The sequence below is a fragment of the Ambystoma mexicanum genome, chromosome 10 (assembly GCF_040938575.1).
Source record: "Ambystoma mexicanum isolate Mex_15411 chromosome 10, UKY_AmexF1_1, whole genome shotgun sequence".
Classification (NCBI taxonomy): domain Eukaryota; kingdom Metazoa; phylum Chordata; class Amphibia; order Caudata; family Ambystomatidae; genus Ambystoma; species Ambystoma mexicanum.
This window is the reverse complement of record NC_090932.1, coordinates 426,389,465-426,417,410: the sequence shown is the minus strand read 5'-3', so window position 1 is coordinate 426,417,410 and position 27,946 is coordinate 426,389,465. Positions and strand designations below refer to the sequence as shown.

General features: G+C 48.9%; 1 protein-coding gene and 1 long non-coding RNA gene across 2 annotated transcripts in view; both read right to left on the bottom strand.

Annotated features, from left to right (window-relative positions):
- The window catches only part of LOC138491470 (phospholipid scramblase 2-like), a 393,847-nt gene extending 378,531 nt beyond the window's left edge, over positions 1-15,316 (bottom strand). Inside the window, exon 1 of the mRNA XM_069617985.1 lies at positions 15,116-15,316. Coding sequence (XP_069474086.1) covers positions 15,116-15,301 — 186 coding nt within the window. The 5' untranslated portion in view covers positions 15,302-15,316. The remainder of the gene's footprint in view (positions 1-15,115) is intronic.
- Positions 15,317-23,308: 7,992 nt separating this feature from the next.
- On the bottom strand, positions 23,309-27,567 carry LOC138491468 (uncharacterized). The gene is made up of 3 exons (XR_011276015.1): positions 27,278-27,567; positions 24,818-26,269; positions 23,309-23,831 (listed from the first exon to the last, which is right to left on the bottom strand). It is a non-coding gene; the product is annotated as an uncharacterized lncRNA (long non-coding RNA).
- Between the last annotated feature and the right edge of the window lie 379 nt (positions 27,568-27,946).

Here is a 27,946-nt window from a genome sequence, read left to right as displayed (position 1 = left end):
AGTTCGTGGAATCGGTGTCATTCGAGCATGTCGTAGTCGGCGTGGAAAAGATCTTTGCAACCCATGGATTTCCCCTGACGCTATTCTCGGACAATGGGTCGCCATTCCAAAGCGAGCGGTTCTCAGAGTTTCTAGCCAGTTGTGGAGTTCAACATCGGAAGATATCCCCGCTGTGGCCTCGAGCCAACGGCGATGCAGAAAGGCTGATGCGAACGCTGAACAAGACATTTCGGATTGCGCAAGGACAAGGCCAGCCCTTCCAACGGGCATTGTATCAATTCCTGAGAGTGTATCGCACCACCCCACATGCATCCACTGGTGTCGCCCCGGCGGAAGTGTTATTCCGGCGATGCCCCCGGGGTCTACTGCCGGAGGTACAGGAGAGAGAACCCGGGGTGATCAACGACCAGCAGGTTGAGGCCGACCGACTGGCCAGGATCAGCCAAGAGAACTTGCGCCGGGGTCTTCGGCCCCAGCGGCTGGAACCTGGGCATGAGGTGCTTATCCGGAACCGACATCCTCACGGGAAGCTGTCCCTCCCTTACGAACCAGCGCCCCTGGATGTGGTCGCCGTGAAGGGGTCGATGGTGACGGCCTCCGATGGGCGAACGGCTGTCACCGGAAACGTCAGCTTCTTCAAGAAGCTGGGAGACTCGAGAACTGAACCCCCTCTGGACCCGGGTGTCGCTGAGATCCCTGATGATGATGGTCCCCCTCTCGGTGCCCCGGCCTCTCCGAGTCGGGAGGCTGTTGCTGATGGACTGCCGGTGCCGGAGGTGAGCGGGAGGTACCCCCAGAGGGCTGGGCGAGGGAAACCCGCATACCTCAGTGAGTATGTGTTGGGACCGTTGGAGGTTCATCCGGAGGGAAGGGACCCAGGTGGCTGACATTAAAGGGGCCTGGGCTCAGGATGGGCAAGTTGTTTGCTGTGTGATATGGTGTGTTTAACTGATGTTGTAATTGTGTGTCCTCCTGAAAAAGGAGGAGTGTGGCGTTGCCCCGTAAGGGCTGCGCACGCGGCGGCGTGACGTTGCACGTCGCCGCGTGCAGCGTTAATAAACGGGGCGTTCCCGGAAGCCGCAGAGCGACCGGGGAGCCCGAAGCCGACAGACGTGTGTGTGTGAGCTCTGTCGGGTTGGGGGCTCACGGGCACGCATGGGGGGGCCAAGGACAAACCCCCAACAGTAGGTGTCTCTTTCTCTGCACCTTTTGTGCCTGGTTTGTTCATGGACCTTCCCTGTGTGCACTGCACCCTGTCTCTTTGTGGGTGTTTTAGGCACACGTGTGCCCTGCCTACCTTTGGTCCGTCTCCGTGTTCTCACAAGGAACCCCTGAAGATATGAGGTTCTAGAAAGCCTTTGGTGTGATGTCTTTCTTCCCCTGCACCTTCACAGGCACCACATGGCTGTGACTGTGTGTTAAGAGGGTGGGGGTGGCGTGGGGTTCGGGAGTAGAAGGTCCAACCTCTAATAGCATCTCCCTTTTTAATATTTTTCACCCCAGTGGTATCAGTGGTATGTAAGACTTTCACATTCACTCATGGTTTTTCAGAGGTACCAGACTATCATGACATGCTTTCATTTCAATAATATTTCTCTCAGTAGATATCACTTTTGCACTTTGAGGATAATGAAAGGCTTCGAAGGGCACATACTATATTTTACTTTTACTAGATTTTTGCCCTCTTTGCCTTTGAGGTTTAGCGCTCTATCATGATATATTCTCTCGTCTTTTGGTGTTAGCACTTTGTCATGATATATCCCCATTTAATGCTGTCCACGGGTATAGCGCTCACCTGATCATCCGAAGTAGGATACAAGCATGAGGTAAACACACCTGACATAAGCCATAACATGGGGAGATCTGTTATGGTATGATGTACAGGCACATAACAAGGGGGGTCCTGGGAGACTCTCTGCCAGACATGAGTCCTGGTTACAAGAGCCTTACCCAGAGTCTTTAGGTCACTATCTTTCACAGAGAAGCAATATCCCAAACATATAAGTCTTTTTCTTGCTCTGGGGCAGTCCAGCACCGAAATGCTAGGCAATTCTCCTCTGAACAAGAGTACCAACAGCAACCCCAGACATGTGTTTCGGTCTGGTTGAACCTCATCAGTAGGGTGTAGCTGTGCCTCTCTAAGAATAGTGAGCAAGGGGTCCACGTCTGGATTCCCCTAGTAACTTGGGGTGAGACCAAAAGTTACTTGAAATATGCAGATAACAAGGTGGGTCCTGGGAGACTCTCTGCCAGACATGAGTCCTGGTTACAAGAGCCTTACCCAGAGTCCTTAGCTCACTATCTTTCACAGAGAAGAAATATCCCAAACATATCAGTCTTTGTCCTGCCCTGGGGCAGTCCAGCACCGAAATGCTAGGCAATTCTCTTCTGAACAAGAGTACCAACAGCAACCCCAGACACGTGTTTCGTTCTGGTTGAACCTCATCAGTAGGGTGTAGCTGTGCCTCTCTAAGAATAGTGAGCAAGGGGTCCACGTCTGGATTCCCCTAGTAATTTAGGGTGATATCCAAAGTTACTTGAAATATGCAAATAACAAGGGGGGTCCTGGGAGACTCTCTGCCAGACATGAGTCCTGGTTACAAGAGCCTTACACAGAGTCTTTAGCTCACTATCTTTCACAGAGAAGAAATAATCCCAAACATATCAGTCTTTGTCCTGCCCTGGGGCAGTCCAGCACCGAAATGCTGGGCAATTCTCCTCTCAACAAGAGTACCAACAGCAACCCCAGACACGTGTTTCGGTCTGGTTGAACCTCATCAGTAGGGTGTAGCTGTGCCTCTCTAAGAATAGTGAGCGAGGGGTCCACGTCTGGATTGCCCTAGTAACTTAGGGTGAGACCCAAAGTTACTTGAAATATGCAGATAACAAGGGGGGTCCTGGGAGACTCTCTGCCAGACATGAGTCCTGGTTACAAGAGCCTTACCCAGAGTCTTTAGCTCACTATCTTTCACAGAGAAGAAATATCCCAAACATATCAGTCTTTGTCCTGCCCTGGGACAGTCCAGCACCGAATTGCTAGGCAATTCTCCTCTGAACAAGAGTACCAACAGCAACTCCAGACACGTGTTTCGGTCTGGTTGAACCTCATCAGTAGGGTGTAGCTGTGCCTCTCTAAGAATAGTGAGAAAGGGGTCCACGTCTGGATTCCCCTAGTAACTTAGGGTGAGACCCAAAGTTACTTGAAATATGCAGATAACAAGGGGGGTCCTGAGAGACTCTCTGCCAGACATGAGTCCTGGTTACAAGAGCCTTACCCAGAGTCTTTAGCTCACTAACTTTCACAGAGAAGAAATATCCCAAGAATATCAGTCTTTGTCCTGCCCTGGGGCAGTCCAGCACCGAAATGCTAGGCAATTCTCCTCTGAACAAGAGTACCAACAGCAACCCCAGACACGTGTTTCGGTCTGGTTGAACCTCATCAGTAGGGTGTAGCTGTGCCTCTCTAAGAATAGTGAGCAAGGGGTCCACGTCTGGATTCCCCTAGTAACTTAGGGTGAGACCGAAAGTTACTTGAAATATGCAGATAAGAATTTGGGTCCTGGGAGACTCTCTGCCACACATGAGTTCTGGTTAGAAGAGCCTTACCCAGAGTCCTTAGCTCACTATCTTTCACAGAGAAGAAATATCGCAAACATATCAGTCTTTGTCCTGCCCTGGGGCAGTCCAGCACCGAAATGCTAGGCAATTCTCCTCTGAACAAGAATACCAACAGCAACCCTAGACACGTGTTTCGGTCTGGTTGAACCTCATCAATAGGGTGTAGCTGTGCCTCTCTAAGAATAGTGAGCAAGGGGTCCACGTCTGGATTCCCCTAGTAACTTAGGGTGAGACCTAAAGTTACTTGAAATATGCAGATAACAAGGGGGGTCCTGGGAGACTCTCTGTCAGACATGAGTCCTGGTTACAAGAGACTTACCCAGAGTCTTTAGCTCACTATCTTTCACCGAGAAGAAATATCCCAAACATATCAGTCTTTCTCCTGCCCTGGGGCAGTCCAGCTCTGAAATGCTAGGCAATTCTCCTCTGAACAAGAGTACCAACAGCAACCCCAGACAAGTGTTTCGGTCTGGTTGAACCTCATCAGTAGGGTGTAGCTGTGCCTCTCTAAGAATAGTGAGCAAGGGGTCCACGTCTGGATTCCCCTAGTAACTTAGGGTGAGACCCAAAGTTACTTGAAATATGCAGATAACAAGGGGGGTCCTGGGAGACTCTCTGCCAGACATGAGTCCTGGTTACAAGAGCCTTACCCAGAGTCCTTAGCTCACTATCTTTCACAGAGAAGAAATATCCCAAACATATCAGTCTTTGTCCTGCCCTGGGGCAGTCCAGCACCGAAATGCTAGGCAATTCTCTTCTGAACAAGAGTACCAACAGCAACCCCAGACACGTGTTTCGTTCTGGTTGAACCTCATCAGTAGGGTGTAGCTGTGCTTCTCTAAGAATAGTGAGCAAGGGGTCCACATCTGGATTCCCCTAGTAACTTAGGGTGAGACCCAAAGTTACTTGAAATATGCAGATAACAAGGGGGGTCCTGGGAGACTCTCTGCCAGACATGAGTCCTGGTTACAAGAGCCTTACCCAGAGTCTTTAGCTCACTATCTTCAACAAAGAAGAAATATCCCAAACATATCAGTCTTTGTCCTGCCCTGGGGCAGTCCAGCACCGAAATGCTAGGCAATTCTCCTCTGAACAAGAGTACCAACAGCAACCCCAGACACGTGTTTCGGTCTGGTTGAACCTCATCAGTAGGGTGTAGCTGTGCCTCTCTAAGAATAGTGAGCAAGGGGTCCACGTCTGGATTCCCCTAGTAACTTAGGGCGAGACCCAAAGTTACTTGAAATATGCAGATAACAAGGGAGGGTCCTGGAGACTCTCTGCCAGACATGAGTCCTGATTACAAGAGCCTTACCCAGAGTCTTTAGCTCACTATCTTTCACAGAGAAGAAATATCCCAAGCATATCAGTCTTTGTCCTGCCCTGGGGCAGTCCAGCACCGAAATGCTAGGCAATTCTCTTCTGAACAAGAGTACCAACAGCAACCCCAGACACGTGTTTCGGTCTGGTTGAACCTCATCAGTAGGGTGTAGCTGTGTCTCTCTAAGAATAGTGAGCAAGGGGTCCATGTCTGGATTCCCCTAGTAACTTAGGGTGAGACCGAAAGTTACTTGAAATATGCAGATAACAAGGGTGGTCCTGGGAGACTCTCTGCCAGACATGAGTCCTGGTTAGAAGAGCCTTACCCAGAGTCCTTAGCTCACTTTCTTTCACAGATAAGAAATATCCCAAAAATATCCGTCTTTGTCCTGCCCTGGGGCAGTCCAGCACCGAAATGCTAGGCAATTCTCCTCTGAACAAGAATACCAACAGCAACCCTAGACACGTGTTTCGGTCTGGTTGAACCTCATCAGTAGGGTGTAGCTGTGCCTCTCTAAGAATAGTGAGCAAGGGGTCCACGTCTGGATTCCCCTAGCAACTTAGGGTGAGACCCAAAGTTACTTGAAATATGCAGATAACCAGGGGGGTCCTGGGAGACTCTCTTTCAGACATGAGTCCTGGTTACAAGAGCCTTACCCAGAGTCGTTAGCTCACTATCTTTCACAGAGAAGAAATATCCCAAACATATCAGTCTTTGTCCTGCCCTGGGGCAGTCCAGCACTGAAATGCTAGGCAATTCTCCTCTGAACAAGAGTACCAACAGCAACCCCAGACACGTGTTTCGTTCTGGTTGAACCTCATCAGTAGGGTGTAGCTGTGCCTCTCTAAGAATAGTGAGCAAGGGGTCCACGTCTGGATTCCCCTAGTGATTTAGGGTGAGACCCAAAGTTACTTGAAATATGCAGATAACAAGGGGGTCCTGGGAGACTCTCTGCCAGACATGAGTCCTGGTTACAAGAGCCTTATTCAGAGTCTTTAGCTCACTATCTTTCACAGAGAAGAAATATCCCAAACATATCAGTCTTTGTCCTGCCCTGGGGCAGTCCAGCACCGAAAATGCTAGGCAATTCTCCTCTGAACAAGAGTACCAACAGCAACCCCAGACACGTGTTTCGGTCTGGTTGAACCTCATCAGTAGGGTGTAGCTGTGCATCTCTAAGAATAGTGAGCAAGGGGTCCACGTCTGGATTCCCCTAGTAATTTATGGCGAGACCCAAAGTTACTTGAAATATGCAGATAACAAGGGGGGTCCTGGGAGACTCTCTGCCAGACATGAGTCGTAGTTACAAGAGCCTTACCCAGAGTCTTTAGCTCACTATCTTTCACAGAGAAGAAATATCCCAAACATATCAGTCTTTGTCCTGCCCTGGGGCAGTCCAGCACCGAAATGCCTGGCAATTCTCCTCTGAACAAGGGTTCCAACAGCAACTCCAGACACGTGTTTCGGTCTGGTTGAACCTCATCAGTAGGGTGCAGCTGTGCCTCTCTAAGAATAGTGAGAAAGGGGTCCACGTCTGGATTCCCCTAGTAACTTAGGGTGAGACCCAAAGTTACTTGAAATATGCAGATAACAAGGGGGGTCCTGGGAGACTCTCTGCCAGACATGAGTCCTGGTTACAAGAGCCTTACCCAGAGTCTTTAGCTCACTATCTTTCACCGAGAAGAAATATCCCAAGCATATCAGTTTTTGTCCTGCCCTGGGGCAGTCCAGCACCGAAATGCTAGGCAATTCTCCTCTGAACAAGAGTACCAACAGCAACCCCAGACATGTGTTTCGGTCTGGTTGAACCTCATCAGTAGGGTGTAGCTGTGCCTCTCTAAGAATAGTGAGCAAGGGGTCCACGTCTGGATTCCCCTAGTAACTTAGGTTGAGACCGAAAGTTACTTGAAATATGCAGATAACAAGGGGGGTCCTGGGAGACTCTCTGCCAGACATGAGTCCTGGTTAGAAGAGCCTTACCCAGAATCCTTAGCTCACTATCTTTCACAGAGAAGAAATATCCCAAACATATCAGTCTTTGTCCTGCCTTGGGGCAGTCCAGCACCGAAATGCTAGGCAATTCTCCTCTGAACAAGAATACCAACAGCAACCCTAGACACGTGTTTCGGTCTGGTTGAACCTCATCAGTAGGGTGTAGCTGTGCCTCTCTAAGAATAGTGAGCAATGGGTCCATGTCTGGATTCCCCTAGTAACGTAGGGTGAGACCTAAAGTTACTTGAAATATGCAGATAACAAAGGGGGTCCTGGGAGACTCTCTGTCAGACATGAGTCCTGGTTACAAGAGCCTTACCCAGAGTCTTTAGCTCACTATCTTTCACCGAGAAGAAATATCCCAAACATATCAGTCTTTGTCCTGCCCTGGGGCAGTCCAGCACTGAAATGCTAGGCAATTCTCCTCTGAACAAGATTACCAACAGCAACCCCAGACATGTGTTTCGGTCTGGTTGAACCTCATCAGTAGGGTGTAGCTGTGCCTCTCTAAGAATAGTGAGCAAGGGGTCCACATCTGGATTCCCCTAGTAACTTAGGGTGAGACCCAAAGTTACTTGAAATATGCAGATAACAAGGGAGGTCCTGGGAGACTCTCTGCCAGACATGAGTCCTGGTTACAAGAGCCTTACCCAGAGTCCTTAGCTCACTATCTTTCACAGAGAAGAAATATCCCAAACATATCAGTCTTTGTCCTGCCCTGGGGCAGTCCAGCACCAAAATGCTAGGCAATTCTCTTCTGAACAAGAGTACCAACAGCAACCCCAGACACGTGTTTCGTTCTGGTTGAACCTCAACAGTAGGGTGTAGCTGTGCCTCTCTAAGAATAGTGAGCAATGGTCCACGTCTGGATTCCCCTAGTAATTTAGGGTGATATCCAAAGTTACTTGAAATATGCAAATAACAAGGGGGGTCCTGGGAGACTCTCTGCCAGACGTGAGTCCTGGTTACAAGAGCCTTACCCAGAGTCTTTAGCTCACTATCTTTCACAGAGAAGAAATATCCCAAACATATCAGTCTTTGTCCTGCCCTGGGGCAGTCCAGCACCGAATTGCTAGGCAATTCTCCTCTGAACAAGAGTACCAACAGCAACTCCAGACACGTGTTTCGGTCTGGTTGAACCTCATCAGTAGGGTGTAGCTGTGCCTCTCTAAGAATAGTGAGAAAGGGGTCCACGTCTGGATTCCCCTAGTAACTTAGGGTGAGACCCAAAGTTACTTGAAATATGCAGATAACAAGGGGGGTCCTGAGAGACTCTCTGCCAGACATGAGTCCTGGTTACAAGAGCCTTACCCAGAGTCTTTAGCTCACTATCTTTCACAGAGAAGAAATATCCCAAGAATATCAGTCTTTGTCCTGCCCTGGGGCAGTCCAGCACCGAAATGCTAGGCAATTCTCCTCTGAACAAGAGTACCAACAGCAACCTCAGACACGTGTTTCGGTCTGGTTGAACCTCATCAATAGGGTGTAGCTGTGCCTCTCTAAGAATAGTGAGCAAGGGGTCCACGTCTGGATTCCCCTAGTAACTTAGGGTGAGACCGAAAGTTACTTGAAATATGCAGATAAGAAGGGGGGTCCTGGGAGACTCTCTGCCACACATGAGTTCTGGTTAGAAGAGCCTTACCCAGAGTCCTTAGCTCACTATCTTTCACAGAGAAGAAATATCGCAAACATATCAGTCTTTGTCCTGCCCTGGGGCAGTCCAGCACCGAAATGCTAGGCAATTCTCCTCTGAACAAGAATATCAACAGCAACCCTAGACACGTGTTTCGGTCTGGTTGAACCTCATCAGTAGGGTGTAGCTGTGCCTCTCTAAGAATAGTGAGCAAGGGGTCCACGTCTGGATTCCCCTAGTAACTTAGGGTGAGACCTAAAGTTACTTGAAATATGCAGATAACAAGGGGGGTCCTGGGAGACTCTCTGTCAGACATGAGTCCTGGTTACAAGAGACTTACCCAGAGTCTTTAGCTCACTATCTTTCACCGAGAAGAAATATCCCAAACATATCAGTCTTTCTCCTGCCCTGGGGCAGTCCAGCACTGAAATGCTAGGCAATTCTCCTCTGAACAAGAGTACCAACAGCAACCCCAGACAAGTGTTTCGGTCTGGTTGAACCTCATCAGTAGGGTGTAGCTGTGCCTCTCTAAGAATAGTGAGCAAGGGGTCCACGTCTGGATTCCCCTAGTAATTTAGGGTGAGACCCAAAGTTACTTGAAATATGCAGATAAGAAGGGGGGTCCTGGGAGACTCTCTGCCAGACATGAGTCCTGGTTACAAGAGCCTTACCCAGAGTCCTTAGCTCACTATCTTTCACAGAGAAGAAATATCCCAAACATATCAGTCTTTGTCCTGCCCTGGGGCAGTCCAGCACCGAAATGCTAGGCAATTCTCTTCTGAACAAGAGTACCAACAGCAACCCCAGACACGTGTTTCGTTCTGGTTGAACCTCATCAGTAGGGTGTAGCTGTGCCTCTCTAAGAATAGTGAGCAAGGGGTCCACGTCTGGATTCCCCTAGTAACTTAGGGTGAGACCCAAAGTTACTTGAAATATGCAGATAACAAGGGGGGTCCTGGGAGACTCTCTGCCAGACATGAGTCCTGGTTACAAGAGCCTTACCCAGAGTCTTTAGCTCACTATCTTCAACAAAGAAGAAATATCCCAAACATATCAGTCTTTGTCCTGCCCTGGGGCAGTCCAGCACCGAAATGCTAGGCAATTCTCCTCTGAACAAGAGTACCAACAGCAACCCCAGACTCATGTTTCGGTCTGGTTGAACCTCATCAGTAGGGTGTAGCTGTGCCTCTCTAAGAATAGTGAGCAAGGGGTCCACGTCTGGATTCCCCTAGTAACTTAGGGCGAGACCCAAAGTTACTTGAAATATGCAGATAACAAGGGGGGGTCCTGGAGACTCTCTGCCAGACATGAGTCCTGATTACAAGAGCCTTACCCAGAGTCTTTAGCTCACTATCTTTCACAGAGAAGAAATATCCCAAGCATATCAGTCTTTGTCCTGCCCTGGGGCAGTCCAGCACCGAAATGCTAGGCAATTCTCTTCTGAACAAGAGTACCAACAGCAACCCCAGACACGTGTTTCGGTCTGGTTGAACCTCATCAGTAGGGTGTAGCTGTGTCTCTCTAAGAATAGTGAGCAAGGGGTCCACGTCTGGATTCCCCTAGTAACTTAGGGTGAGACCCAAAGTTACTTGAAATATGCAGATAACAAGGGGGGTCCTGGGAGACTCTCTGCCAGACATGAGTCCTGGTTACAAGAGCCTTACCCAGAGTCTTTAGCTCACTATCTTCAACAAAGAAGAAATATCCCAAACATATCAGTCTTTGTCCTGCCCTGGGGCAGTCCAGCACCGAAATGCTAGGCAATTCTCCTCTGAACAAGAGTACCAACAGCAACCCCAGACACGTGTTTCGGTCTGGTTGAACCTCATCAGTAGGGTGTAGCTGTGCCTCTCTAAGAATAGTGAGCAAGGGGTCCACATCTGGATTCCCCTAGTAACTTAGGGTGAGACCCAAAGTTACTTGAAATATGCAGATAACAAGGGGGGTCCTGGGAGACTCTCTGCCAGACATGAGTCCTGGTTACAAGAGCCTTACCCAGAGTCCTTAGCTCACTATCTTTCACAGAGAAGAAATATCCCAAACATATCAGTCTTTGTCCTGCCCTGGGGCAGTCCAGCACCGAAATGCTAGGCAATTCTCTTCTGAACAAGTGTACCAACAGCAACCCCAGACACGTGTTTCGTTCTGGTTGAACCTCATCAGTAGGGTGTAGCTGTGCCTCTCTAAGAATAGTGAGCAAGGGGTCCACGTCTGGATTCCCGTAGTAATTTAGGGTGATATCCAAAGTTACTTGAAATATGCAAATAACAAGGGGGGTCCTGGGAGACTCTCTGCCAGACATGAGTCCTGGTTACAAGAGCCTTACCCAGAGTCTTTAGCTCACTATCTTTCACAGAGAAGAAATAATCCCAAACATATCAGTCTTTGTCCTGCCCTGGGGCAGTCCAGCACCGAAATGCTAGGCAATTCTCCTCTGAACAAGAGTACCAACAGCAACCCCAGACACGTGTTTCGGTCTGGTTGAACCTCATCAGTAGGGTGTAGCTGTGCCTCTCTAAGAATAGTGAGCAAGGGGTCCACGTCTGGATTCCCCTAGTAACTTAGGGTGAGACCGAAAGTTACTTGAAATATGCAGATAAGAAGGGGGGTCCTGGGAGACTCTCTGCCACACATGAGTTCTGGTTAGAAGAGCCTTACCCAGAGTCCTTAGCTCACTATCTTTCACAGAGAAGAAATATCACAAACATATCAGTCTTTGTCCTGCCCTGGGGCAGTCCAGCACCGAAATGCTAGGCAATTCTCCTCTGAACAAGAATACCAACAGCAACCCTAGACACGTGTTTCGGTCTGGTTGAACCTCATCAGTAGGGTGTAGCTGTGCCTCTCTAAGAATAGTGAGCAAGGGGTCCACGTCTGGATTCCCCTAGTAACTTAGGGTGAGACCTAAAGTTACTTGAAATATGCAGATAACAAGGGGGGTCCTGGGAGACTCTCTGTCAGACATGAGTCCTGGTTACAAGAGACTTACCCAGAGTCTTTAGCTCACTATCTTTCACCGAGAAGAAATATCCCAAACATATCAGTCTTTCTCCTGCCCTGGGGCAGTCCAGCACTGAAATGCTAGGCAATTCTCCTCTGAACAAGAGTACCAACAGCAACCCCAGACAAGTGTTTCGGTCTGGTTGAACCTCATCAGTAGGGTGTAGCTGTGCCTCTCTAAGAATAGTGAGCAAGAGGTCCACGTCTGGATTCCCCTAGTAACTTAGGGTGAGACCCAAAGTTACTTGAAATATGCAGATAACAAGGGGGGTCCTGGGAGACTCTCTGCCAGACATGAGTCTGGTTACAAGAGCCTTACCCAGAGTCCTTAGCTCACTATCTTTCACAGAGAAGAAATATCCCAAACATATCAGTCTTTGTCCTGCCCTGGGGCAGTCCAGCACCGAAATGCTACGCAATTCTCTTCTGAACAAGAGTACCAACAGCAACCCCAGACACGTGTTTTGTTCTGGTTGAACCTCATCAGTAGGGTGTAGCTGTGCCTCTCTAAGAATAGTGAGCAAGGGGTCCACGTCTGGATTCCCCTAGTAACTTAGGGTGAGACCCAAAGTTACTTGAAATATGCAGATAACAGGGGGGGTCCTGGGAGACTCTCTGCCAGACATGAGTCCTGGTTACAAGAGCCTTACCCAGAGTCTTTAGCTCACTATCTTCAACAAAGAAGAAATATCCCAAACATATCAGTCTTTGTCCTGCCCTGGGGCAGTCCAGCACCGAAATGCTAGGCAATTCTCCTCTGAACAAGAGTACCAACAGCAACCCCAGACACGTGTTTCGGTCTGGTTGAACCTCATCAGTAGGGTGTAGCTGTGCCTCTCTAAGAATAGTGAGCAAGGGGTCCACGTCTGGATTCCCCTAGTAACTTAGGGCGAGACCCAAAGTTACTTGAAATATGCAGATAACAAGGGGGGGTCCTGGAGACTCTCTGCCAGACATGAGTCCTGATTACAAGAGCCTTACCCAGAGTCTTTAGCTCACTATCTTTCACAGAGAAGAAATATCCCAAGCATATCAGACTTTGTCCTGCCCTGGGGCAGTCCTGCACCGAAATGCTAGGCAATTCTCCTCTGAACAAGCGTACCAACAGCAACCCCAGACACGTGTTTCGGTCTGGTTGAACCTCATCAGTAGGGTGTAGCTGTGTCTCTCTAAGAATAGTGAGCAAGGGGTCCATGTCTGGATTCCCCTAGTAACTTAGGGTGAGACCGAAAGTTACTTGAAATATGCAGATAACAAGGGGGGTCCTGGGAGACTCTCTGCCAGACATGAGTCCTGGTTAGAAGAGCCTTACCCAGAGTCTTTAGCTCACTATCTTTCACAGAGAAGAAATATCCCAAACATATCAGTCTTTGTCTTGCCCTGGGGCAGTCCAGCACTGAAATGCTAGGCAATTCTCCACTGAACAAGAGTACCAACAGCAACCCCAGACACGTGTTTCGGTCTGGTTGAACCTCATCAGTAGGGTGTAGCTGTGCCTCTCTAAGAATAGTGAGCAAGGGGTCCACGTCTGGCTTCCCCTAGTAACTTAGGGTGAGACCCAAAGTTACTTGAAATATGCAGATAACAACGGGGGTCCTGGGAGACTCTCTGCCAGACATGAGTCCTGGTTACAAGAGCCTTACCCAGAGTCTTTAGCTCACTATCTTTCACAGAGAAGAAATATCCCAAACATATCAGTCTTTGTCCTGCCCTGGGGCAGTCCAGCACCGAAATGCTAGGCAATTCTCCTATGAACAAGAGTACCAACAGCAACCCCAGACACGTGTTTCGGTCTGGTTGAACCTCATCAGTAGGGTGTAGCTGTGCCTCTCTAAGAATAGTGAGCAAGGGGTCCACGTCTGGATTCCCCTAGTAACTTAGGGTGAGACCCAAAGTTACTTGAAATATGCAGATAACAAGGGGGTCCATGGAGACTCTCTGCCAGACATGAGTCCTGGTTACAAGAGCCTTACCCAGAGTCTTTAGCTCACTATCTTCAACAAAGAAGAAATATCCCAAACATATCAGTCTTTGTCCTGCCCTGGGGCAGTCCAGCACCGAAATGCTAGGCAATTCTCCTCTGAACAAGAGTACCAACAGCAACCCCAGACTCATGTTTCGGTCTGGTTGAACCTCATCAGTAGGGTGTAGCTGTGCCTCTCTAAGAATAGTGAGCAAGGGGTCCACGTCTGGATTCCCCTAGTAACTTAGGGCGAGACCCAAAGTTACTTGAAATATGCAGATAACAAGGGGGGGTCCTGGAGACTCTCTGCCAGACATGAGTCCTGATTACAAGAGCCTTACCCAGATCTTACTAGGTCTTGTGTGATTCAGATCATGCAAATGTGAGAACGAGACGTGCAAGGGGAAAGGGAGGGGGAGGCCAAGGGACAGGGCAGGGGAAAACAGGGCAGCAATGCCCTGAGTAAGTGCGGCCAGGGCAGCGCGGCTCTGGGTAGTGCAAGGAGAACAAGGGACTGTAGAGTTACAGTCCCTAAGTTCATGGTAGGGGCGGAGGCAGTGCAAGGGTGACTGATCAAGAAAGAGCCTGTTATCCAGTGAGACTCTGAGGGTAACCAAGCAAGCAGCAGGAACAGCAGACAGGTAGTTCAGGTAGGCCAGCAAGGGAGGTTGAGGGAGAAAAGAGAGAAGCATATACATTTTAGTATAATCCAATGTAAAGGTTTTTGTTTATTGACCTGCAAAGAGTGAAGGATGAAAAGCAGAGTCAAGTACACCTGACATGTGACCGACTCTGACCCAGTCACACGTGTCTTTCGTGCCAACAAGCCTTTCATGTATTCACTTATTCATTGGTTTCAAGTCAATGATGCTCCTCTGATAACTTTGAGAATGCTGAAGGGTTGAGTAAAACAATTACATGACACTGATTTTCCGCAGCCAAACGAGAGCATGTAAGGTACTGCACTGACATGTTAAAGTTCTGTAGACACTATTACCCACGTCACTTGAGGTCTCGCTGCAATTGACTGCCCGAGACACCCATGGCACGGGATTGATTGTAACACAGTCTTAACTTCATTTCAGACGTTACAAATCTCCACATTTCAGCATTTTCAATAATGCCCGCAACAAGGTTTTTCCCGCTGACCCCTCTCTCTTTATACACCCATCACCACTTCTGCCCCTCACTGCAGCAGCAGCACTGCCCCTGTCTCTTGACACCCCCTCTCATTCTGCTCTCTCGCCCACATAGCTTCAATGCCTGTGTTCTAACGCACAGAACTTTCCAATACACAATAGCCAAACCCATTGGGTTTGTCCATACTTGATCATCCAATATAGAAAAATCACGAGTTTAGTTTTTTCCTCAAAACATATGAGACTATAAAGTGTGAATGGAAAAGATGACAGGCCGCAGCTATATTATAGACCGATGTGTACTTCTGAGACACAGATGAGAGCGTGTCACTGCAGCCGAGCAGAATACAGTCCACTGTATGTGTGGGGCAAGTCCTGTACCAGCGAGAGTCCACAAGAGATGTGTGAGTGTCTAGTAACGGTGATGGAACAGCACAGGTAGATCCACTTACTTGTTTCTTTAAACGGGGATGAGAAGGACCGTCTTTAACCTGGCTGTCAGGGCTGGATGCGCGCTCGCGACCTTTCCGTGTGAAGCGCGCACATATACAACAATCTCCAAGGAAGTAAGGCGCGCATATTAGACTACAGTGACCACGCCTTTCACACCGATGAATGACAGAGTGCGGGTTACCCATGCTTCACCCTGGGCCGTGTATTTCCTGTTGCTCTGGGACTTTACCACAGTTTCCCTGAAGGGTGTGCATGGTATGCAGTAGAACCGGTCTCACACACCTGATGAATGCTTAGCAGTTTCACAGATGCCACCATCAGGTGCAGTGCAGCGGCTCTTCAAGAAACACGCATACGAATATGCAGCTCCCTTTGGTACAATGTGGGCTACAATGATACCTTCAACCAACACAACTAACACAATGACGTCAACAAACATTCACCGTCACCCGTAACTATCAAATGGTTGCCAAACAATAAAAGCGAGAATAGGTGTCCTTGTAACTTAAATAATAATTGTGTATCTGCTTGTTTCAACATTGTAGATTGTTTTGTCCAGCATAGTCAGCGGTGAAGGATGAGGGGAGTTGTAATCCAAGACATATTAAGGGGCCTTTCATGAGTAACCATTTATTTATGTATTTATTTATTTATGTATACATGAAGGAACAATGCTCTTTTTTATCACAAAAGAGCATGCAATAGATAATAGATCAGATTTGACAGGAAGCAATGAGCTTCTTAAAATGGGGTCACTGGATTTTGACCAGGTTGTGGGGAGGGAGAGTAAATGGAACAGCATAGCTCTCAACCATTTGTGTCGCAAAGGCGGGTGAAATCACCCGATTTTGTTTTTGGCGGGTGAGACGCCCATTGGAATTAATGGGCATGCAGGAAGCTTGGCGGGTGAGTCAGCCCTTTACAAGGCGGGTGACACCCGCCAAAAGCGTGTGCGTTGAGAGCTATGGAACAGTCACCAGTGAGAATACATGTGTGGACATACATAGATAAAGGCCAACTAACATTAGACATGTGTAAGTGTAGATAGGCTGCATGGCAAGCTGTGTTAGGGATTTGACCATGATGTTTGAAGTGGTATAGGTTGTAGGCAGCAGTGGACAGGCCCCTCGGACATTCACCCTAGGGCCGATTGAGATTGAACTTCATATGGGCCGTTTTTTGCTCACATCAGCGGGAGGCGAAAAAATATACACTATTACATCCATCCGTGTGTGTTTAAAGTTACTTCACGTACAACTTCTTTTCCCCAGGCTGCCTGCCTGCAGTGTGGCCAGGTGTCTGCAGTGCTAACTCTCTCTCATGTGGTTTTCTCTCAACTTTATTTAACACGTGAATTGGTAACAAAACAAAAACAGGCTGACACCCACCCTGCCCATTCCTGTGATCTGCACTCCCCTGTCCCCGCCACCAAGGCGCCTTGGTCATCACCAGGCAGCTCAGGAAGCAAGTCCAAGGAACGGTCTCGTTGTCAGGTCTTGCAAGTTTGTGTTACATTTTCATTCACACCCAAGAAGAGCAACATTTCTGCTCATGTGTATGCTGCTGGATGCCAGGTTCTGGCAGGCCGGCATCAGTCGCCGGATCTGCATCTAGTAGCTAATGAGTACAGTCTGCGCGAGACGAAGGAGGCAGGCGGCAACGCGACAGTCGAGCAAAGCAACGAAAAAGAAGGAGGAGGAGGGGATTACTGATTGGAGATAGAACAGGTTACTTTGACCCGAGGTACCTTCATGTTAAAGGCGGGAGGTGTCGGCCTATACAAACAAGATGCCCTTTTTCACTAGTAGTTCGTCTGTGGGGTTAGGAACACCCATTCATTTAATTACTTGAATGCTTTAATGTGTATCCCAGGTAGTTAGGATTGGGTTACATCAGCAGGCAAGCTGCAGCTGTAAAAAAGGGGGGCACACCGACTCAGAATGCGATGGAAAGATGCACCACCACCTTACAATTCAGCTTATTAGTCATGGTGGGCCAGGCAGTGGGTGGCGGGTACGAGACAGAACCATTTTTTATAAGCAAAGGCCTTTAAATAGGCAGACAATTGGGAAGCCTTGCCTTAAGCTGGGAACTAACGTGCACTCCGGTCACAGCAGTTTGTCCTAAGTAATCGGTGTTACATTATATGCAGGTCATCCAGACAGAGACACAACTGCTGCACTGCCTAAGTGCTGTCCTTAACAACATCCACCCCAACACTTTGGGGTGAAGCCAGTGAAAGACAGACCCACACATACTGTGGTTGTGGGCTGGTACAGCCTAGCAGAGAGTGGAATAGGATTCCCTGGGCAGCCAGGCAAATGCAAACTCCACTGGCCACAGCCAGGCACCACCAGCAAGAAGCACACAGGTCCAGCCTTAACCTTGGAGAGCAGTATAACATTGCAGGGGCATGGGGCAGAGGCAGGCACATAGGCAGCACCCATAGTTCAATTCTGCAGACCACTGCCAAGGCAAGGCGAAGTCAATGGGTATTTTATTTTTAGTGTGCCAACTTTAGCACAGTTGAGTTGGAAACTAGAAAGAAAGAAAAAAAAACAGAAGATGTGTCAGCCACTTTTTTCTTTCATTCCACCAGTATAACATTGCAAAATTCGTTTGCTAAAAACTTACTTAACCAGCACCATCACTGCGTTGTGCCATCAAAATAAAGTATAATAGGGTTGCCTTGTTTTATTTAAAAGTGAAATGATTTAAACATTGCTGCTCACAATGACAGGAAGAAAAGGAATGAGCAACGGTACAAAAGCAGAGAGGAAAAAAGAGTGGTGGTGAAGGATTAAGATTCATATTGAAGGAAAGATGGAAGGAAAGCTGAGAGCATGGAAACAATGAAGGTAATGAGACAAAGGGGAAGCGAAGCAAGGAAGGGAAGAGGAGGAAGGAGTGAAGGGGAAGTAAGGAAAGGAAGAAAGGAAAATGCAAACTTTTCAGATGACAATAAATAAATAGACCCCGAACAGCTGCTGCCCCCGTGTGTTGGCTGTTTAATAACACAACAGGAAGTACAAACTATCATCATTTCAACATTAATCTACACTTTACATTGTGGCATGGGCACGCATGCAACAGTCTGGATCTCATTATGAGTGTGCCGGTCCGGAAACAACGGTGCCGGTAAGCCTACCGGCACCGTTGTTTCCAGACTGGCACACTACGACTCTGCGGGCGGGTGCCGTTCCGCCCGCCGAGGTCAGACCTGGTGCACTGAACGGCACCCACCCGCAGAGTTTCATGGAAGCACCGGCACCGTTGCTAACGGTGCTGGTGCTTCCGTGGTACCCATTCCCATGGATTCCTATGGAATATGATATGATGATATAATATGGAATTTATAACGCGCCTATTCACAAGTGTTTCAAGGCGCGATGAGGCAAGGAAGGGGAACAAAGGAAGGACAGACAATGATCCTACTAGGCCAAGTGTCATTCAGATCACGCAGGTGCGTGGGAAGTGGGCAGGGACAGTGCAGTACATGGAAATAGATAAAACAATAAGTAAAGTAATGGCCATCATGTGGCAAGTGCATGGGTAAGTGCAGACATCAGGTGTCAAGGACTGGTGGAGGACTGTATGGATACAGAAACAGTCCCCAAGTTCTGGGGTTGCAAGGTAGGCAGTGCAGGTGTGTGACGCTGGCGGGGGAGGGACCTGAGTCCGAAATCAGACGGTGTCAAGGTAGCTGGTGCAGTTCCAGTAACACCCAGGAGTTCAGCAGAGGAGAGGAGAAGAAAAAGCAGAAGCAAAGAGAAAGGTTTTGAGGTGCTTCCGGATCCGGAGATGGTTTTCCTCAAGTTTAAGATAGGCAGGGAGACTATTCCAGACGGAAGCACCAACCGAGGAAAGAGATCTACCACCAACTCGTTGCTTAGAGAAGCGACTGACTCTGAGGGAGTTGGAGGCGGATGAACGCAGAGCTCGGGAAGGAAGATATTTAGGGAGAGAGAGTTGAAGGTATTGAAGCCTTAGGCCCCAGAAGGTCTTGTGGACAATGCAGAGTGTTTTCAACTTAATCCTCGCAGCCACTGCAGAGATTTCAGTCCTGGAGAGATACGATCCCTGGGCTTGAGGCCAAGGACAAGTCTCGCAGCCCAGTTCTGGATAAGTTGCAGAGGGCGGAGACTAGAAGCAGGCAGATTTAGAAAGAGGCTTTTGCAATAGTCCAGCCTAGAGAGAACCAGAGCTCTGGAGACAGTGAGCTTCTGGGGGAAGGAGAGGAAAGGGAGAATACCTCCGAGGAGGCACAGCTGGTAGTGTGACTTCTTAGAGAAGTCAGATGTGTGAGGGCAGAAAGAGAGTGTGGAGTCAAAGATGACCCCAAGGTTTTTAGCCTTGCAGGTGGGAGCAGGAAGAGGGCCAAGAGAGGCAGGCCAGAGAGCTACAGGAAAGGAGGGAGCGGGTGTGCGGATGAGGAGAATCTCAGTCTTACTGTCCCCACTCCATAGTAATGGGGACTTACAAAATTACTGGTGCCTGACTTCCCGGTCTCCGGGGTCGGAATACCCCGGTGTTACTAAGAAGTCAGGCGCTGGTAATTCATTATGGGTCTGGTGGCAACCTGCCAGTTTTATCGGCACGGTTACCGCCAGACCCGTAATGAGGCCCTCTGTCTTTGAACTTCTCTGGACCTAGGCTTGTAAAAGCAGTTTTGTTTCTTCAATATTCTTACCTCGGCCTCGTTCATTCCCTTATTACTCTGGATTTTCAATGTGCGGTTTGCAGCGCTCACTTTACCTGTAGCATTGCTTGCACCTTTAGGGTGTCACTTTGAGCTTTTTAGTATCCAGGCAGCATTCGTATGCATCTCAGTTCAACTCTTCTTACCTCACTGCCTTTTGAGTTATCTATATAATTAGTGCCTTGCTGACAAAGAGCGGTTCAGTGGCTGCAGACATTATAGGGCCTGATTCACAGAACCGTTTTATGATGGCATACTCCCATAGTAAAACGTTCTGTGAATCAGGCCCATAGGGCCCGATTCATGGAATTATTTGCATGGGAAATAGGGGACATAAGTGCCAAACTGCACGCAAATCCGCTTTCAGCAATTCATGGAATCGACTGTGCGGGACTTTCGTGGGACTTGTGTGGAATTTGCGCAGGCCTGGAACATCTGTGCGAGCACCATGCAGAGCATGGGCGTGGCTTGCACAGAGGGCTGGGAAGGGGGCGGAACTCAGAAAATGGGAAGAACATGCAAAAAACGTGGGTGTTTTACAAGAGATGGCACATAATCATGGAAACACCCTTGCAGCCTGTCGGCATAGGAATGGCCACGATCACTAGGCCGCCCAAAGTCAGGCGTAAGTACACTTGCAGTTAGGATTTGCAGGATTAGGATTTGCAGCACGGAAATCGGTTTGCAAGTCAGATTCAGGGGTGCGTGTATGCAACCAGGGTTACGATCTAACTTAGGGGTTTACGTATGCAGTGTTTTCTGGCCCTTTGCATTTTTAAAATGTCACCTCTGTCACTCTGATAGAATCCTAATAACTTTGTCTTGCCCAGTTGCCTTGGTGGACTGGAGGTGGACATCTGTCTGCTTGTAACTGTAGGGTTTGGGTATGATTGTTTGTCTGAAGTGTGCCAAATGTAGTTACTGTCAGATAATGCCATGGATGTGCGCTCACAATGTCTTGGAAAGTTAGCAGTGTGTCAGCAAAAGTTGTCAGGCACCTAATAGGAGTAAGCTGCCAGTGCTAATTCTGCTAGGATGCCAACAATATTTTTGATGTTGGCAGTGGGTGCTATTTGTGTTGGTTATGGATTTGAATGCACTGCTCATCATGCTGTGCCTGTGACAAAAGAGATAACATGACTTACCCGGGTCGAGTAATGCACACATTCTTAGTGGCGCAAAACCGAGATTTGAATTGAGATGAGTCTGCAACGTGAAGTTCACCACAAAGATAAAGGGCCCCATTACACGTTGTGCGCTAAAAATCTCAAATTACCGGCATGGCGCTCTTAACGTGTCCGCCCTCGCAAGAGGGCGCTAATAGCGTACCATTACGAGTACGCAGACACGAGCATAGCGCCATGCCGGTAATGACCCTACCGCCATGCCGCTAAAGTCCCCAAAAAGTCTCTTACCGGCTTCGACGAAAGTGCAGATAGCACCTCCGCCCTCACGCTGCATGCAAATAGCGGTCACCGCAATTAGCGGTGACCATTAAATTGCGGAACCGGAAACAGTGTCATCGCACAGGAACGGGAAAGAGCACGGCGGCCATCTTTAAAAACACAATCCATTGCCATCCTCTGCCCCCTGGACCTGTTCTGAGTAGTTTGCAATATGTAATCCACAGGGACACCCTCCACATGCATAAGGCTGTAAAATAAAACACCGACCGGCAGCGGAAGGAAACATTTACCACAGAGGAGCTATTAATGCTCACCCAGACCCTAGCTGACAATGCCGCCGTGGTCTTTGCCAGCGACATGTGGCGGGAGACACTCATCAAAAAGAAGGCAATCTGTGCTGAGGTCGCCTTGAAAGTCAGTGCTCTGGGCACCACCACCCGCAATGTGCGTGAGTGCAGAAAGAGGTGGGATGATCTCAGACTCCGGGTAAGAAGCATCCTTGCAGAAAACCACAACATTGCCACAGCAGGTGGATCTGGTTCGCCCATAAAACTGAAGGAATGGGAGGAGACCTGCACCAACCTCATTGGAGTAGAATCAATAGAGGGAGTCGGGACAATGGAGCATGGCGTGGCAACCATTTCAGATGGAGGTGAGTGTACACATGAAAGCATGCAATGTGAATCTACTGGTCCCCCCAAATGTAAACCCAGAATCACCTCATGGATGGCCAAACATCCACACATGCATCCAACCCTGGCCATGTCAGTGTCAGACCGAAACACACAGACATGCACACATCACCAGAGACTAGTGCCACACACAACCATGCATGGATGAGCCACTGAACTGACACATCACCTGCATCCTTAACAATGAAGTCCAAATGCCCACAACTGCATCATTGATGTATACTGCATTAAGTACATAGAACCGTAACCAATGCCATCCCCCTTCATGTCCCCGACAGGCTCACATACAGACAGTGAGGATGCTGGCAATGCATCTCAGGCACCCCCTGCGAGTAAGAAAACAAGGGCACAGGACACAGAGGACACCCCCACAACATCAAGGGGCAAAGGTGGAAGGGTCCAGATGCAGAGTGTCAAACATCGGTGGAGCGCCACTGCCAAGACACAAGTTGCCACACCACCAACAACTGCCCCACCTCCGGAGGTGAACCCACCACCACCGATCCCAGCCACGGAGGACCCACCCTCAGCTGCAGCTAGTTCCGCAGGAGAGGCGGCAGCCACTTCACCACTATCAGATGTGGAGGATACAACCGATTTCTACATGGAGATGCACACCCCAACCCCCCCTGGAACTCCTGAGCCATCACCACAGCAGACACCTGGGTCTAATGTCACTGGCGAGGACAACATGGGAGCTTTTAGTAGCCCCCCGGTGGCTTCATCTGTTGACCTGGTTGCATCAGAGGGCACAGCAGCCACACCATCAGAACCCAACACTGCCCTCGACCTGGTCAGCATCAGCCAGCGGCAACAGGAAATAACTGTGCTGGTTGGGCAGCATGTGGAGGAGCCTGCCGTCTCAGGGCAGATATTACGGAGACAGCAAGGCACTCCAGGGAGGGGATGGAGGCCTGTACAGACAGGCTGTGTGGGGATATTGTCCGACTTAGGGAGGTCCTCACACGGATAGCAGACGCAATGGACCGCCACTTCCCACCACCACCACCAGGACAGTCAGCCACTTCCTCATCCGCCAGTTTGAGGCAGACAAGCCCCCTCCGCCGCTCCTCACGCACCACCAGGCGCACGTCTAGGCAGCCTCCCAATGCTGGTGTTGGCAATGGCCAATAGGGAGTGCATGGTCAAGCTTCCGCGTGTATGGCTAGACGGAAACATTGTGGCAGACACATGAGGAACTGTTGTGGGGGGTGGGTGGAAGGGTGTTATGGGACTGTTGGAGGGGTGGGGGGAAGGGTGTTATGGGACTGTTGTGGGGGGTGGGGGGAAGGGTGTTATGGGACTGTTGTGGAGGGTGGGGGGAAGGGTGGTGGGATGTTTGGGGACATGCACATTTTCATCTTTACGTTCCTTAATACACTAGTGTTTGATCAAAACACAGGCTTGGACTTCTTCATTGTGTATGTGTACTTTATTGACGACAGGGTCCATTGTGCGCTTCCAAACAGACACCAGTGCATTACTACCCATATCCATGTGACAGTAAGAAACCATGTTACTCAGAATATTTGGTTGATCAGATGCTGTCTCACAGCACGTCCCTCCTGGCCATCCCCTCTTGCATGACCTGCATCCCCTTCACCTCCATCCTCATCACCATCATCATACTCATCAGGTGCTTCTATTTCAACGTCAGGGGGCAGTGGCACATTCCGTCTGATACACATATTGTGCAGCATGACACATGCCATGGTGATCTTGGCCACCTTCTCATGGCCATACAGGAGAGCGCCACCAGATCTGCTAATGCACCTAAACTGTGTCTTCAAAAGGCCAAAAGTCTGCTCGATCACAATGCGGGTACGGGTATGTGCACAATTGTATTCCTCTTTGTGCCTGTTCTGTGGGTTCCGTACAGGGGTGAGGAGCCACCTCTTCAGGGGATAGCCAGCATCACCTGTATGGGGGGGACGAATGGGGTCCTGTTACTGTTAACCTCAAGAGCGGCATGTTCATATTACACAAATTGACTTTGCATTGTGATCGAAGTACACAATTAACAGTATACATGCAGACGGTCTGTGTGACTGCAATGTGCAAGGTGAGCTCGACCCTGCAAGTAGACATGCCCCATTAATGCCTCCAACAGTAACTGACATGTCCTGGGTGAGGCCAGGTCTTAGGTGTCCCTGGGCCCAGGCAGATCTGGTACCACACAGCTGGTGTACTGCCATTCCAACATTGATGTTGCCATGCTGAGAGGCATCACTTCAGTGGTGCTATAGGTGCGTGGTGCAATGCAATGCAAGGGGTGATCCCTTTGCATGCATTCAAGGGCACATTGCATTATTGATGTTGTGCTGCGCTAATTCTGTATGACTATCTTGACGGCATGTATGACATTTGTGTATTTTGTGGCGTGGAATGTTGTGCAATGTGGATGGATGTTTAATGTTTCTAGACCTGGATTGTCATCTATGTTGTGTAGCTTATACTTGCATGTCCGTTCATCTCAAGTACGTTGCGGCCTTCCCAGATGGACATTGGCGTACATCTGTATGTGCATTTGTCCGACGGACGACAAGCTACACCCATTTCGAGTATGTATATCTCCCCGCCCAATCACACCCAGTTGGAGTAAGTATCTCTGCCCCCCCAATCACACCTAGTTGGAGTAAGTATCTCTCCCCCCCCAATCACACCCAGTTGGAGTAAGTATCTCTGCCCCCCCAATCACACCTAGTTGGAGTATGTATCTCTCCCCTCCCAATCACACCCAGTTGGAGTAAGTATCTCCCCCCTAATCACACCAAGTTGGAGTAAGTATCTCTCGCCCCCAATCACACCCAGTTGGAGTATGTATCTCTCCCCCCCAATCACACCCAATTGGAGTAAGTATCCCCCCCCCCAATCACACTGTCATGTGCTTGCCCTGCTACTCACCAAGTAGATACGAACATTGTCCGGCTTGTCGCTCCATGTAGCGTGGAATAGTTGAGTTCCGCAAGACCATGGAATCATGGGTTGATCTGGGAAATCGGGCACAGCAATGTGTGATTATCTTGTTGGCGTCACATACCATTTGGACACTGATGGAGTGGAATTGCTTCCTGTTTTGGCAGACTACTTCATTGTGATGTGGGACCACCAATTCCACATGGGTACAGTCGATGGCCCCGATGCAACTTGGGATGCCTGGCAGTGACTAGAACCCAACTTTGGTGTTTGCGATCTCCTGGGCAGTCCGTGGCATGAATATGTGTTCAGATGCATGCTTCAGGAGGGCATCGAGTACCTGGGTCAGCGTGCGTGAGAATACTGGTTGTGAGATGCCATGCATCTGCCCCACTGTATGCTGGTAGGTGCCTGTGGCCAGGAAGTGGAGCACAGTCACCACCTTGAGTAGAGGGGGGATGGCAGTTCGGATGTCTATGAGGCTCACAATGTCGTTCTGTATCATGTCCACGATGCTGGTGATGGTATCCCGGTCCAGACGGTACAGGGTGTGTATCTGCTCAGGGGTTAGGAGGAGAATTGCCTAGCATTTTGGTGCTGGACTGCCCCAGGGCAGGACAAAGACTGATATGTTTAGGATATTTCTTCTCTATGAAAGATAGTGAGCTAAAGACTCTGGGTAAGTCTCTCGTAACCAGGACTAATGTCTGGCAGAGGGACTCCCAGCACCCCCCTTGTTAATTTGCATATTTAAGTAACTTTGGGTCTCACCCTAAGTTACTAGGGGAATCCAGACGTGGACCCCTTGCTCACTATTCTTAGAGAGGCACAGATCCACCCTATCGATGAGGTCCAACCAGACCAAAACACGTGTCTGGGGTTTCTCTTGGTACTCTTGTTCAGAGGAGAATTGCCTAGCATTTCGTTGCTGGACTGCCCCAGGGCAGGACAAAGACTGATATGTTTAGGATATTTCTTCTCTGTGAAAGATAGTGAGCTAAAGACTCTGGGTAAGTCTCTCCTAACCAGTAACCAGGACTAATGTCTGGCAGAGGGACTCCCAGGACCCCCCTTGTTAATTTGCATGATGTACAGGCAGGTCATTTATAATGTGCCTGTACACAAGTATTTCTAGGCGTGACAAGACAAGGGAGGGAAGACAGAGGGAGGACAAGACAAATGATCTTACTAGGTCTTGTGTGATTCAGATCATGCAAATGTGAGAACGAGACGTGCAAGGGGAAAGGGAGGGGGAGGCCAAGGGACAGGGCAGGGGAAAACAGGGCAGCAATGCTCTGAGTAAGTGCGGCCAGGGCAGCGCGGCTCTGGGTAGTGCAAGGAGAACAAGGGACTGTAGAGTTACAGTACTTAAGTTCATGGTATGCCCGGAGGCAGTGCAAGGGTGACTGATCAAGAAAGACCCTGTTATCCAGTGAGACTCTGAGGGTAACCAAGCAACCAGCAGGAACAGCAGACAGGTAGTTCAGGTAGGCCAGCAGGGGAGGTTGAGAGAGAAAAGAGAGAAGCATATACATTTTAGTATAATCCAATGTAAAGGTTTTTGTTTATTGACCTGCAAAGAGTGAAGGATGAAAAGCAGAGTCAAGTACACCTGACATGTGACCGACTCTGACCCAGTCCCACGTGTCTTTCGTGCCAACAAGCCTTTCATGTATTCACCTATTCATTGGTTTCATGTCAATGATGCTCCTCTGATAACTTTGAGAATGCTGAAGGGTTGAGTAAAACAATTACATGACACTGTTTTTCCGCAGCCAAACCAGAGCATGTAAGGTACTGCACTGACATGTTAAAGTTCTGTAGACACTATTACCCACGTCACTTGTGGTCTCGCTGCAATTGTGTTCTGAGTCGTGGAATGACTGCCCGAGACACCCATGTCACGGGATTGATTGTAGCTCAGTCTTAACTTCATTTCAGACGTTACAAATCTCCACATTTCAGCATTTTCAATAATGCCTGCAACAAGGTTTTTCCCGCTGACCCCTCTCTCTTTATACAACCATCGCCACTTCTGCCCCTCACTGCAGCACCAGCACTGCCCCTGTCTCTTGACACCCCCTCTCATTCTGCTCTCTCGCCCTCATAGCTTCAATGCCTGTGTTCTAACCCAGAAAACCCTTCCACTACACAATAGCCAAACCCATTGGGTTTGTCCATACTTGATCATCCAATATAGAGAAATCACGAGTTTAGTTTTTTCCTCAAAACATATGAGACTATAAAGTGTGAATGGAAAAGATGACAGGCCGCAGCTATATTATAGACCGATGTGTACTTCTGAGACACAGATGAGAGCGTGTCACTGCAGCCGAGCAGAATACAGTCCACTGTATGTGTGGGGCAAGTTCTGTACCAGCGAGAGTCCACAAGAGATGTGTGAGTGTCTAGTAACGGTGATGGAACAGCACAGGTAGATCCACTTACTTGTTTCTTTAAACGGGGATGAGAAGGACCGTCTTTAACCTGGCTGTCAGGGCTGGATGCGCGCTCGCGACCTTTCCGTGTGAAGCGCGCACATATACAACAATCTCCAAGGAAGTAAGGCGCGCATATTAGACTACAGTGACCACGCCTTTCACACCGATGAATGACAGAGTGCGGGTTACCCATGCTTCACCCTGGGCCGTGTATTTCCTGTTGCTCTGGGACTTTACCACAGTTTCCCTGAAGGGTGTGCATGGTATGCAGTAGAACCGGTCTCACACACCTGATGAATGCTTAGCAGTTTCACAGATGCCACCATCAGGTGCAGTGCAGCGGCTCTTCAAGAAACACGCATACGAATATGCAGCTCCCTTTGGTACAATGTGGGCTACAATGATACCTTCAACCAACACAACTAACACAATGACGTCAACAAACATTCACCGTCACCCGTAACTATCAAATGGTTGCCAAACAATAAAAGCGAGAATAGGTGTCCTTGTAACTTAAATAATAATTGTGTATCTGCTTGTTTCAACATTGTAGATTGTTTTGTCCAGCATAGTCAGCGGTGAAGGATGAGGGGAGTTGTAATCCAAGACATATTAAGGGGCCTTTCATGAGTAACCATTTATTTATGTATTTATTTATTTATGTATACATGAAGGA